We start from the raw sequence: 12,993 nt of genomic DNA, 5'->3' as shown, positions 1-12,993 counted from the left end.
GATTTTTCCCTTTACAAAGACAACCCGTACAAAACTGGCGAAACCAATGCAAAATGCTCTGAAATCCCGGTGCAGCTTTTCTGTACTTGCATATAAATGCATGCTCAACACTCGTAACAGATGAACACTTTGCATAGTCTATCACACAAAAACTATTCTCCTCCACTGTCATCATCTTTTAGAGCGCCAACACAGGACTGCCACCTAGTGTGCTCGCATGCCACAAGGTGAGCTTTTAAAATTTGGTGAGTGCATCTATCTTTCCATGTATCACCCTTCTTTGTATGTCATACTTGTCAATAAATAGTGCTTTGAAATCCAATGAATCATTCAGCTAACCCTGTACTGTCTTCAAGTTTCTTTCCTTTGTATAGCCCTTCTATATATTCCTTCCCTCTTTTGGCTTTCCTTTCTTTGTTTAGTATTGGCATGCCATTTGAGCTCTTGATATTCATACAGCTGTTTCTCTGTTCTCCAAAGGTCCCTCTAATTTGCCTACAGGTATCATCTATCTTTCCCATAGTCATGCCTACCTACACAATTTTGCATTTCTGATCTAGCCATTTCTGTTCTACCATTTTGTTCTTTTCATCCATTTCATTTTTTAGACGTCTTCATTTCCTTTTATCTGCTTCATCTGCTTAACTTTTATATTTTCTCTATTTGTCAGTTACATTCAGTATTTCACTTACTATTCAAGGAATGGTCTGCTGCTTTCAATATTTTATCGCTCAAAACTACCCATTCAACATCTATTCTATTCTGTCCCCCTGTTTCAATCCATTGTTGCCTAATGCTCCCTTTGAAACATGTAACAACCTCTGGTTCATTCAACCTATCCAGGTTCATCTCCTTAATTCCCTACATTTTTGCCATTTCTTCAATTTTAATTTGCAGTTCATAACCATCATATTATGGTCAAAGTCCACATCTGCCCTGGAAACATTTGTGTTCATGTGACAAATAGTTTCTACTTTGGTTCCTGATGAATATTTTTATGCAATAAGCTGAAATTCCACTTAAATAATTTAGTTTAAAAGAGTAAATACTGAATAGATTGTACACTCCTGGAAATTGAAATAAGAACACCGTGAATTCATTGTCCCAGGAAGGGGCAACTTTATTGACACATTCCTGGGGTCAGATACATCACATGATCACACTGACAGAACCACAGGCACATAGACACAGGCAACAGAGCATGCACAATGTCGGCACTAGTACAGTGTATATCCACCTTTCGCAGCAATGCAGGCTGCTATTCTCCCATGGAGACGATCGTAGAGATGCTGGATGTAGTCCTGTGGAACGGCTTGCCATGCCATTTCCACCTGGCGCCTCAGTTGGACCAGCGTTCGTGCTGGACGTGCAGACCGCGTGAGACGACGCTTCATCCAGTCCCAAACATGCTCAATGGGGGACAGATCCGGAGATCTTGCTGGCCAGGGTAGTTGACTTACACCTTCTAGAGCACGTTGGGTAGCACGGGATACATGCGGACGTGCATTGTCCTGTTGGAACAGCAAGTTCCCTTGCCGGTCTAGGAATGGTAGAACGATGGGTTCGATGACGGTTTGGATGTACCGTGCACTATTCAGTGTCCCCTCGACGATCACCAGTGGTGTACGGCCAGTGTAGGAGATCGCTCCCCACACCATGATGCCGGGTGTTGGCCCTGTGTGCCTCGGTCATATGCAGTCCTGATTGTGGCGCTCACCTGCACGGCGCCAAACACGCATACAACCATCATTGGCACCAAGGCAGAAGCGACTCTCATCGCTGAAGACGACACGTCTCCATTCGTCCCTCCATTCACGCCTGTCGCGACACCACTGGATGCGGGCTGCACGATGTTGGGGCGTGAGCGGAAGACGGCCTAACGGTGTGCGGGACCGTAGCCCAGCTTCATGGAGACGGTTGCGAATGGTCCTCGCCGATACCCCAGGAGCAACAGTGTCCCTAATTTGCTGGGAAGTGGCGGTGCGGTCCCCTACGGCACTGCGTAGGATCCTACGGTCTTGGCGTGCATCCGTGCGTCGCTGCGGTCCGGTCCCAGGTCGACGGGCACGTGCACCTTCCGCCGACCACTGGCGACAACATCGATGTACTGTGGAGACCTCACGCCCCACGTGTTGAGCAATTCGGCGGTACGTCCACCCGGCCTCCCGCATGCCCACTATACGCCCTCGCTCAAAGCCCGTCAACTGCACATACGGTTCACATCCACGCTGTCGCGGCATGCTACCAGTGTTAAAGACTGCGATGGAGCTCCGTATGCCACGGCAAACTGGCTGACACTGACGGCGGCGGTGCACAAATGTTGCGCAGCTAGCGCCATTCGACGGCCAACACCGCGGTTCCTGGTGTGTCCGCTGTGCCGTGCGTGTGATCATTGCTTGTACAGCCCTCTCGCAGTGTCCGGAGCAAGTATGGTGGGCCTGACACACCGGTGTAAATGTGTTCTTTTTTCCATTTCCAGGAGTGTATTTTGGAACAAGTATTTGTTGTTGTCAGTTTCCAGACCATTGTCAGGGGGAGGGGGGGAGGGAGGGAGGGAGGGAGGGAGGGAGGGAGGGAGGGAGGGAGACTCAATGAGGTGTTGCTGCAGTGTTTCACCAAAACACCAACTGTCCATAGTTTACCAGTATCTGTGCTATTGCTGTTGAACATATATTGTTGTCAATATTTTTGCTAGGCACTTAACTATTCTTTGTCACCAACAAACCTTTTGCATGTCAGCTGAATTTGAAAGACGATCCAGAGAGACTCTGGAATTTTGTTCTTCCTCCACTTCTAAATAATAAGCAGTTTTCTTACTGGCAGCTGTAGTCTTCTGCCCCATGCTTTGTTTTCCTGCGACATTTACATCATCTTTATGTACTGCAGAAGACTCAGGCTTGTGTGAAGGTTTATTTTTTTCTTTCTCTTCACCTTCATGTCTTGTCTTTTGCCTCATGACAAATGATGGAGTATTCTCTTGTGTCAAATCTCTCTTGTTGTCAGAAGAAGTTGTTGACAGTCTTGAAAAATAAATAAATAAAAAATCTGTAAGCTGCTGTCTACACCATTATAAAAATAAAATACAATTGAAATATCAGGGAAATACTGTAACATCTTATAAACAGTTTCAGTTTATTTATAATACTCTACATAATATTTACATTTTGTAACTTCGGGCAGGACAAGAAGGAAATTGGCTGTTCCCGTTTCAAAGGAACCATCCCAGCATTTGACTGGAGCAATTTAAGGATATAATGGAAAAACCTAAATTTGGACAGCCGGACAGACATTTGAAGTGCACCACCCTGCTCAATCATGATTTTCTGTTGCCTTTATTTATTCACTTTCTTATGGATTGTTCCTTCTGCAGAGGCAAAGAAGCTGGCTTAGACATTGATAGACTTTTTTATTTTGAAGTAGTAGCTGCAGTAAGCTTGTGTGGGATGTAACAGGCAATGCAAGTGTAAAATAGAGCTTTTTAAGAGAATAACAATCATGATCATCAGTCCAATATCTTTAAGATGATTCATTTATGGTGCAGCTATTATCATAATTGTCTCTAGGTCTGACTTCTGTTATCAATGTGAGGCTGACATATAATCTAAATGAGTAAGATGAAGCCAAATTGAACAAAGGGCCAATATACTATTCTACAGTAGACAAATAAGGTGTTTTGCTGCAAAAATTATGATTCATAGTGTGTGTGTAGAGGAGAACAGTTGTGGTTCTCCAAGGTATTTTCGGCAGGCGATACTCTATCTCCAACCATGCTCAATTTAATGCACAACCCACATTAGCCATTTAAATTATGTCATAGACTTTACTTCCCCTTGTGGACTATGGGGCTCATTGGATGGATGTTTCATAATCTGTTAATACGAGGGGCAGCTTCAGATCCTTTTGTTGTTCCTCTTCACTGTCTGGCCAGAATACTATGGCACCATTTGAGACACAATAATGCAGGTGCGAGCACTGATTCTTTGTGAGTTTCCTTAAAGATGCTTGCTGCAACCGGTGAGAACATACATCCCTATAACTGCACCATCCATCGTCTGTGCAACTTTTCTTTCCACCTGGAGTGGGAGGTTGAAAAATAATGATGCGCAAGACCACAGCCGACAGGTGTCTATGGACCAACAGCACTTTCGAGAGAGCCCACTAGCAGTAAATATAGTGACTGAAGGCACACAACGCATTTGTTATCTCAGCCACCACCAGTTACTGTACTAGCTTACCTCTCATTTGTCAGTAATTGCCAACAGGAATTAAAACAAAACTGCTATTATTGAAGGACGTCAGCCACTCTGTTCCTACCTTGCCAATAAGTCAAAATGGAGTTAAATGAAAAATCGAAGATGAAATAATGACAATATCATGAAAACAAAAGACTGTTGCTCACCATATAGAGGAGATGTTAAGATGGAAACAGACCCAACAAATACTTCCATACATGTTGAGATTTTGGCCCCCCGTCCCTACCATGTCCCTGCAAGCTTTCACAAGCAGCACTTTACCTTCTCCCTCCTCCCCCTACCCTGCTATCCTTCCCTCTCCCTGCCCCAGTCTCCTCTTTACTCCCACCTCCTAAACAGCTTCTCCCATTAGATGCATTTGCTCGCAACCTGGCTTCAGTGACCTGAGACAGTGGTCATGTCTGTGAGTCTTGCTTGTGTGAATGTGTGTGTATTGACTACTTTAGAAAATGGTCAGCATGTATGGCAGTCCTTTTGTCATGTGTCTGTTCATGACTCAACATCTCCTCTATATGGTGAGCTGCAATTTTTCACAATACTGTCATTAGAGTTCAATGAAGTTTTTGACAAGCTCATTGTGAATAGGATGAAAAAATGCTATATAGAATGCACAATGGCCCAATAGTAAGTATACCACTGGCGATGCCTACATGCTACAACGCCCAAAACACTATCAATACAACAACAAGACAATGCACGCACCTATCCATAAAAATCTGACTGATGATGACAGCTGCAAAAGTCATGATCACACACAGTAAACTATTGTTTATTCTGCTTGAATAATAATTTAACAACAGATGCTTAACAATAAGTTTACTGGGAGACAACAATTGCATTACATTTAAACTGCTACAATTAATTTATTCATAAAAGAATACCTCATTCCTATGTGACTCACCTTTGGGTTATATCTGGTGATATGGATTCAGACACAGTTTTGCAAGTGCTCGGGTTGATAACTGATGACACTGACTTCTTATTAACACTGATGTGATTCTCCAAAACTGAGGCATTGCTAACTACCTGTCAGAGGAATAAAATAACACAAAATTACATGTCTGCCAGACAATAATGTGGGATGGTCGGCTTTGTGTCACTGTGTGCAGCTTTATATTTTTGTGGTGTATTGACTGGGCCACTAGATACCAGGTGTGCAGCCACAGAGACTCCATTTCTTCAACTGATATTACGGCCAACTTCCGAGTGAGCTGAAAGACAGAAACTATAGCATTCACATTTGTTATCTGAAACACAAGAGTGGCTCTCAAGTTTACAATAATGAAATAGAGTGCTATAGCTTCAGTCCCATAGCTCACTCAGAAGATGGCCGAAAGATCAGTTGAAGAAACTGAATATCTGCTATATGCCAAAAATCTAATGGATCCCTATACCACTATATTTTTCTTTCCTATCACATTTGCAGATAGTGTGGATGAAAAACTGGTGATGGTATATCAAAACATGAACATAAATTTCATTAATTTTATTGTAATGGTTATTTCTCGACATGTGTGCAGACTGGGAGGAGTAACACCTGTGAATTTATTTTTCTCAATTTCAAAAAGTTTCATTACAGTTGGGCAGAGTGAAAAACAACTTGGATTCATACACTTGTCTTTTTTATGACATTTTTAGCAGACCAAACTAAATTTCCATAACTTTGTTGAAGATTCTGTAATCAGATTTCAAATCTCATGTCAAAATTACAGACATACCAATTGTAGAGTGCCGATCGAGCCTACACCTATAGTTCAGAAATTTCTCTGACAAACAGAACAATACATATCTTCATTGTTATAATATATTATACATAATCTCCTCAATGCCAAACAATTACAGCATTCAGGCATCCACAGACAGCTATCAGCAATTTATTCAGCACAGTCTTTTCAACCAACACATGTCACATGGATATCATCAGAACTTTTTACCTTTCATGTTAAATGTTGGCTGATGTGATCAAATATACATTAAACTGTGAGGGACTTGACACTGGGATTGCTTTTGTGCTAGAAACTATATCACAATTTCAACACTAGCCGTATCATGTCTTGTGCGCAGAAACCTCTTTAACATATCTTAATGCTAAAATATATTTGTAGTTCCTGCACACGTACACTTTAGTAGCCATCATGAGATGACTGACTGTAAGCACTTAGGGCTGATGCACAAAAACTTACAGAATATGTATTTTTTCTTACCGCTTTCCGATCTTCTTTTTTCGCAAGCTTGCAGTTTTTCTGTTTAGGAGAAACATTCTCTGTAATTTCTAAGTAAAATGGATCAGCGGCACTTTTCCGTTTTTGTTTGTGGTCCAGTGACTCAGCATCACTTATAATCATACAGTTTTGTTCCTTCAAAACTAAAGATGATGATCCTTTATCGCTGATTTTCTCCGAGTTTTTTTGTGAATTGCTCCTAATCCTTTCTTTCATCACAAAAGATGGAGTGTTTTCTTCAATTCTGCTGGTGTTTTCAGTTTTTTTATCATCCTTGACAGTCCTTGCAGAAGAAAGAATAAGTTAAGAAATACTATGGTTTTAAAAAGTGAGATTAATGAACACCAAACACAGAAAACATTTACAAAAACATTAAAAGTTATATCAACAAGTATTTATTATATATAATGAAAAATAGTCAACATACTTATTTTTTATCCAATTAGGTAGCTCACTTGAAGCTTTGTTCATACTGGAACCACTTGATGTAGACAAACGCTCTAAAATGTCATTGTCTTTCTTCGCTTGCGTATTTCGTAAGTGATTTGCAGTGACCGGGTTACGAATGGTTCCTGAAAACCTGGTAAAATGAAAATAAGGTAAGAGGCACAAAAATAACTCTGTTTCTTTAAACAATGGGAAATACATGATAGAAAAACACAATATGTAAACAGATTGCTGCTCACCACATACATCTGGCGTTAGGTCGCAGACAGGCTCAACAAAAGGGAATACTAGAATTATTTTCAGTTCTTGGACAAACTGTTTCTTCTGAAGTAAAACTCTCACATATTCAAAACAACAACAACAACAACAACAACAACTCTTTCTCCCCCCCTCCTACCTCTCCCTCCCTCCCTCTCTCTCTCTCTCTCTCTCTCTCTCTCTCTCTCTCTCTCTCTCCCTCCCCCACTTGTGCGCTCAGACACCAAGGTCATTGCACAGTGATCAAGCAGGATATGCTGCAGGGGGAGTTACCACCTGCTCAATTCACAATATTGGTGGAAAGAATCCAGATGGCACAGGCTGTGAAGCAGTCATTAAAGTGAAGCACACTGGGCTAGGTGACGTATTTTGCAACTGGATGGTCCAGCTGTTCTATACCCACAGTTAGGTGGTGGTCATGCAAGTGGACTGGCAGCTTGTCAAGTTGTCAAGCACACAGAATGTAGCTCAGTGGTTGCAGTTAAGTTTGTAGATCACATGGCCACTTCCCATATGAACCTTTCTTTGATGGGCTAGGAGATGCCACTGACAGGGTTTGACTAGGGGGGCAGGTCTTGAGCAGGGGTGGGGTAGGGACAGACAAGGATACTGTATAGGTTGGCTGGGCAGCGAAATACCACAACAGAAGCACAGTTTGTGTTGTGGAGGAATATAGGAACACACAGTGCAATACACATCCTACAACCATCTTAGAAGATAGTTAGAAACAAGGAGAACCTATGTTTAATGAATTTGTACACAGAGAGGTACTGAAGGTAGCAGTGGTAACATACAGAGAGCCAAAGGTTATATACAACTTGTACAGAAATCAAATACAAGTTATGACAGCCGAAGGGTATAAAAAGAAAGCAGTCATCGAGAAGGGAGTGAATTAGGAATGTAGCCTGTCCCCAATGTTATTCAATTTGTGCACTGACCAAGCTATGAAGGAAACAAAGGAGAAAATTTGGAAGGGAATTACTGTTCAACAAACAGAAATAAGAACTATGAGGTTTGTTGATGATACTGTAATTCTCTCAGAATGGCACTGCGCTTGGAAGAACAGTTAGACGGAAAGGATAGTGTCTCAAAAAGAGATTATAAGATGAACATCAACAAATGTAAAACATGCGTAATGTAATGTAGTAGAATTAAATCAGGTGATGCTGAGGGGATCAGAGTAGTAAGTGTGACACTAAAAGTAGTAGATGAGTTTTTCTATTTGGGTAGCAAAGTGACTGATGATCACGGAATAGTTAATATCAATTTCAGTATTAGGAAGTCTTTTCTGAGGGTATTTGTCTGGAGTGTAGCCTTGCATGGAAGTGAAATATAGACAACAAGCAGTTCAGAAGAGACCAGAAGCTTTTCAAATGTGGTTTAATAGAAGAATGTTGACGTAAACTGAATAACAAATGAGAAGGTACTGAACTGAGTTGGGGGGGGGGGGGGGGGGGAAACCATTTATGGTACAACTTGGCAAAAAGAAGGGGCTGGTTGATACGACCCATTATGAGGCATGAAGGCACTGTCAGTTTGGTAATGGAAGGAAGTGTGGAGGGTAAAAGGTGTAGGAGATCAAGGCTTGAGTAAAATAGGAAGGTTCAAATGGATGTAAATTGTGGTATACCCGGGCCGCTGAAACATTGCACTTGACGTTTGCGTATGAAGCTGGCAGCGTAACAGAGTAACAAGTGAAGAACGATAGGCGCTAGGCGTTCAGCGTGGGGCACCAGCCAATCACAGCGCAGTGAGCACTGCTGTTACTCACGTGCTGTGACATCAAAGTTCCCGCGTTGCCGGCTTTGTTTAGTGAATGTGTATACAACGTGAATTGTATGTTGTTTACCGCGTGTTTTCGTTGTACTGTGTGCTATATCATTGTGACTTTTGTTATGTTGTGAGTTTAAATACTTGGAAAATGCCATCGAAAAGACTTCGTTCACCTAGTGACAACCCTTTGCGTCGAGGGGTGCCGCTAAACAGCCAGGCACTGGGGTTACTATGCAGAACTCTTTGGGTTTTACGAGCAGGAGAAAAACTACGTAAGCATTCATGGATAGCCATTAATTCCTGTCGACAAAGTGGTGGAACGTACGTCGAAAACTCTTGGTATTAGTGCAAGAACCGTAGTAAGTAAGGGAGTATTACTACAAAACTTGGAAGATACTGAAGTGAGCCGTAATGATTCCGAGCTGTCTGGATCAAATAATACATTTTTATCAACCCCGGGAAAGAAGAAAAAGCGGCCTAGTCCTATCACAGATTTAGATTCTTTCCAGACTGATGCAGTTCGTAGGCATGTTTATGCTTACTACAGCAGAAAAGAGTATCCGACTGTAGCTAAGTTATTAATATCTTTAAAAGAAAGTGAACTCTTCAGGGGTGGTAAAACATCGCTAAAAATTGTGCAAAAAAATATGGGTATCCATTACAAAACGCTAGACGGACGCAAAGTACTGTTAGAGAGGGCACATATTGTTACCGCTCGTAGCATTTTCTTGCACAAAATTGTGGGCAGAGACATTCATTCCATAATTTGGCTAGACGAAAAGTGGGTTAATGCCGGGGAAGCTGTCAGTAAATGTTGGACGGATAACACACCCAGCAGCAACGGCCATCAGCCGACGGAAAGAGGAGCTAGATGAATTGTGGTCCATGCAGGCTCCTCCAGTGGTTTTGTCCCTGACGCACTTTTAGTTTTTAGATCAAAAAAGACTGTTGATTACCATGAAGATATGGACCACACACGATTTGTTGAGTGGTTCAGGAACCTTTTAAAACAATTTCCTGTCCCTACAACAATTGTAATGGACAATGCTCCATATCATTCGGTGATACAGAACAAAGCCCCAACCACAAATGATTGGAAAGAAGTTATGGTGAAGTGGTTACAGGCTCAAAATATTGCAGCGGATATGAGTATGACAAAGGTTCTGTTATATTCTCTTGTTAAAGAAAATAAGCCAACGACACCTACATATGTAGTAGACGAAATTGCCAAGGAGCAGGGTCATACTGTAATAAGGCTGCCACCATATCACTGCCATTTCAACCCTATTGAGTTAATAAGGAGTGATGTAAAAATGTATGTAAGGAACAACAACAAGTCCTTTACAATAACAGAAGTGGAAAAGCTGTTGCGTGAAGCTCTTGTGACTGTGGATGCAGCCTCATGGAGAAAAGAAGTAGAGCACGTCGAGAAGCTTATACGAGCAGCACAGACAATAGAAGGCATTATCAGTGGCCATGAATAATTAATGATTTGTCTTGCTGATGACGATGATGAAGACGGTTTTAGCGATGAATCGGACAACAGTGACGATGGTGAGCTGGATGGAATTGCGCCATTATCGCTGTAAATTGGTGAGTGAAAAATTACTAATATTGGTTATTTATTGCAATCTCGGTTATTATGTATTTTGTAAACTACGTACATTATTGATTTTAAAGTACCAGTCGTCAGATGCTTGTTTTTTGTATTTCTTTGCTCCGTTATCGAAAGGGTGCGCATTGTTATGTTTTTACATGCATTATTATATGGTTGTTTACTTCCTGTCATTGTAGTACAACTAAAAACGAGTTTTTATTCATTTACGAGACGGGACAGAAAACTGTATCGTCTGCTGTGTGTATAGAGGCTGCTATTGCAACATCGCTATTACAGTATAGCCAACCTAACTAGACAAAAAGCGAACTGTCAAGTGCAATGTTTCGCTGGCGGGGGTATAGTTACGCAGACTGTAGTGTTCAAAAGGAGCTTTGAAACACTATGTGGTTATTTCCATGGGGTGATATCAGGTATGTTGTTAATGTTAGTTGTAATTGTCTTTACTTTCCATTTTGTTGTACTCAAGAAAGGTGTATTTGTTGTGTTTTGTTTCATGTTATACCCATGAGAGTGGAAAAGACATGCTGCCGTCACGGCCCTGTCTGGAGCTGGCCAATATTGCAGTCCAGGACAGCTAGCCAATAGGAGGATCCCTTGGAAGATTTTTCCAATACTCTTATCACATTGTTAAAATGTCAAAATAAATGGTGAAACAATGTTATAACCACTTCAGTAGAGATGATTGTACCGTGAACAATAAACTGTGAGTGTATCACTCAAATTGTGTTGATTTTTACTGTTAGTAAAGAAAAAGCATTTACGATGATTTCTGAAGAATACTTGGAAGTTACTGAAATCTAAACTACAAAGTTCAATGATATAAGTCTGGGTTTTTAGGAGAGATTTTTTTCTTCGAATTGATTGAAAGTTAATTCAACATAGGAAGAGAATTAGAGGCACAGGAAAGGAGAAGAATATTTAATTAACATAAAAAATTGATTTTTTTTTTTTTTGTTAAATATGGTAATATCTCTGACTATAAACAGTTTACTCAAAGGAGAAGTTAATAAGATTTTGCTTGTAATGTAAAATCATAAGCTGTACCTAAACTCTGAATTCTAAGGCAGAACGACAGAGAAGATCGAAATAACTCATGACATTGCACTTTCAAGAGACATTTCATGTGCTTCTATTAGAAATTACATTACCGAGCAGTACTTCCTGCAAGTGTTAACTGAGAATAATGTGCAATGGACTTCACTGGTAATTCTGTAATCTCTAAAGACTTTTCAGTGATTGTGCGATACATTATGTGAAGTTAATTTTTTTTTAACCAATTTAGAAAAGAATATTACATGTAGATACTGGAATTCTACGGATTAATATCTCTGGCTACGATTCATTATTAAGGGAAGTTATGATTGCAGATGAACTGAATCACATCAAGAGATATGTTAATCAAAGATGTTTATTTAAAATTTGGAAGATGAATTATCCAGCTATGATTATCCAGAGTTGTGAGGACAGTGTACTAAAGAGTTACTGATACCAGAGAGTACATTTAAAGATTGATATAATAGCGGTGGCATTTTGTTTCAAGAAAATTGCAACTTTTGGGACAAACCTGGTATAACATGACCAGCAGTACAAAGATTCTGGGTTTTCTTTATTTGAAGGAAAAGGATCTGCAAGACTGAATTGAATCCATTATTTGAAGACGTTACATTGTTGCAAAGACCAATTTTTTTTTTTATGTGTTGGGCTCATTTCTGAGATGCGGAGACACACACACTTCTACAGCTGGCAGACCACGATCTAATAAAGAGATAACAAATATACACAAATCCTCATCCATTTCGAACATCACTGCTGTGGAAGATTTTATGTTCACCTTTTTGTAATGAAGAAATGAGGACCGAGTCATACATCTGATTTGAAAATTCATGTCTACGACTAGCACACTGCACACTGGTTGGGCAAGTATTGACATGTCTGGTAAAATGTTTGTCAAAGAAAGCTAAAGAGGCTAATAGGGCATAAACTACCATGGAGAGCTGTGTCAAACCTGTTGTTGGACTGGAGACGACAACGGCAACAGCCACCACATTCTAGTCAAAAGGTAGATCGTAAATTTTTGGTTAATATTTTTGTACTCCATTGTTGTGAGTTCAACTGGAATTGATTGATGTTTCAATGGTCTCTGTGTAATTTTAGTGGGAAACATATCACTGGTTAGCGCATTATATTGGAAGGAAGAAGCAAACTAAACTTACTTATTTTTTCCGTAGGGGGACAAAATGCATTGTGCAAAGAGTTTTCTTTAAGTTACCTCATATCCGTCCTGTATCATTTGTCAAATAGAATAATAGTTAAATAACAACAATGTCTACTTCATTTCGGATGCTTTCTTTAAATCACAACAAAAACTGCTGATTTTACAGGCAATTTAAATGTGAAAACTTGCTGAGTTCACGTTGATCTA

At 40.5% G+C, this 12,993-nt stretch overlaps 1 protein-coding gene across 1 annotated transcript in view; it reads right to left on the bottom strand.

The window, feature by feature from the left end:
* LOC124595008 (protein MCM10 homolog) overlaps window positions 1-12,993 on the bottom strand; it is a 94,982-nt gene that overhangs the window by 29,465 nt on the left and 52,524 nt on the right. The window contains exons 9-12 of the mRNA XM_047133555.1: window positions 6,903-7,055; window positions 6,458-6,758; window positions 5,155-5,279; window positions 2,726-3,020 (exon numbers count right to left, since the gene is read on the bottom strand). Of these exons, the coding sequence (XP_046989511.1) occupies window positions 2,726-3,020; window positions 5,155-5,279; window positions 6,458-6,758; window positions 6,903-7,055 (874 nt within the window). The remainder of the gene's footprint in view (window positions 1-2,725; window positions 3,021-5,154; window positions 5,280-6,457; window positions 6,759-6,902; window positions 7,056-12,993) is intronic.

The sequence above is a fragment of the Schistocerca americana genome, chromosome 2 (assembly GCF_021461395.2).
Source record: "Schistocerca americana isolate TAMUIC-IGC-003095 chromosome 2, iqSchAmer2.1, whole genome shotgun sequence".
Taxonomy (NCBI): Eukaryota; Metazoa; Arthropoda; class Insecta; order Orthoptera; family Acrididae; genus Schistocerca; species Schistocerca americana.
Note: the sequence above shows the minus strand (reverse complement) of the source record. Positions and strands in the feature narration are given on the sequence as shown.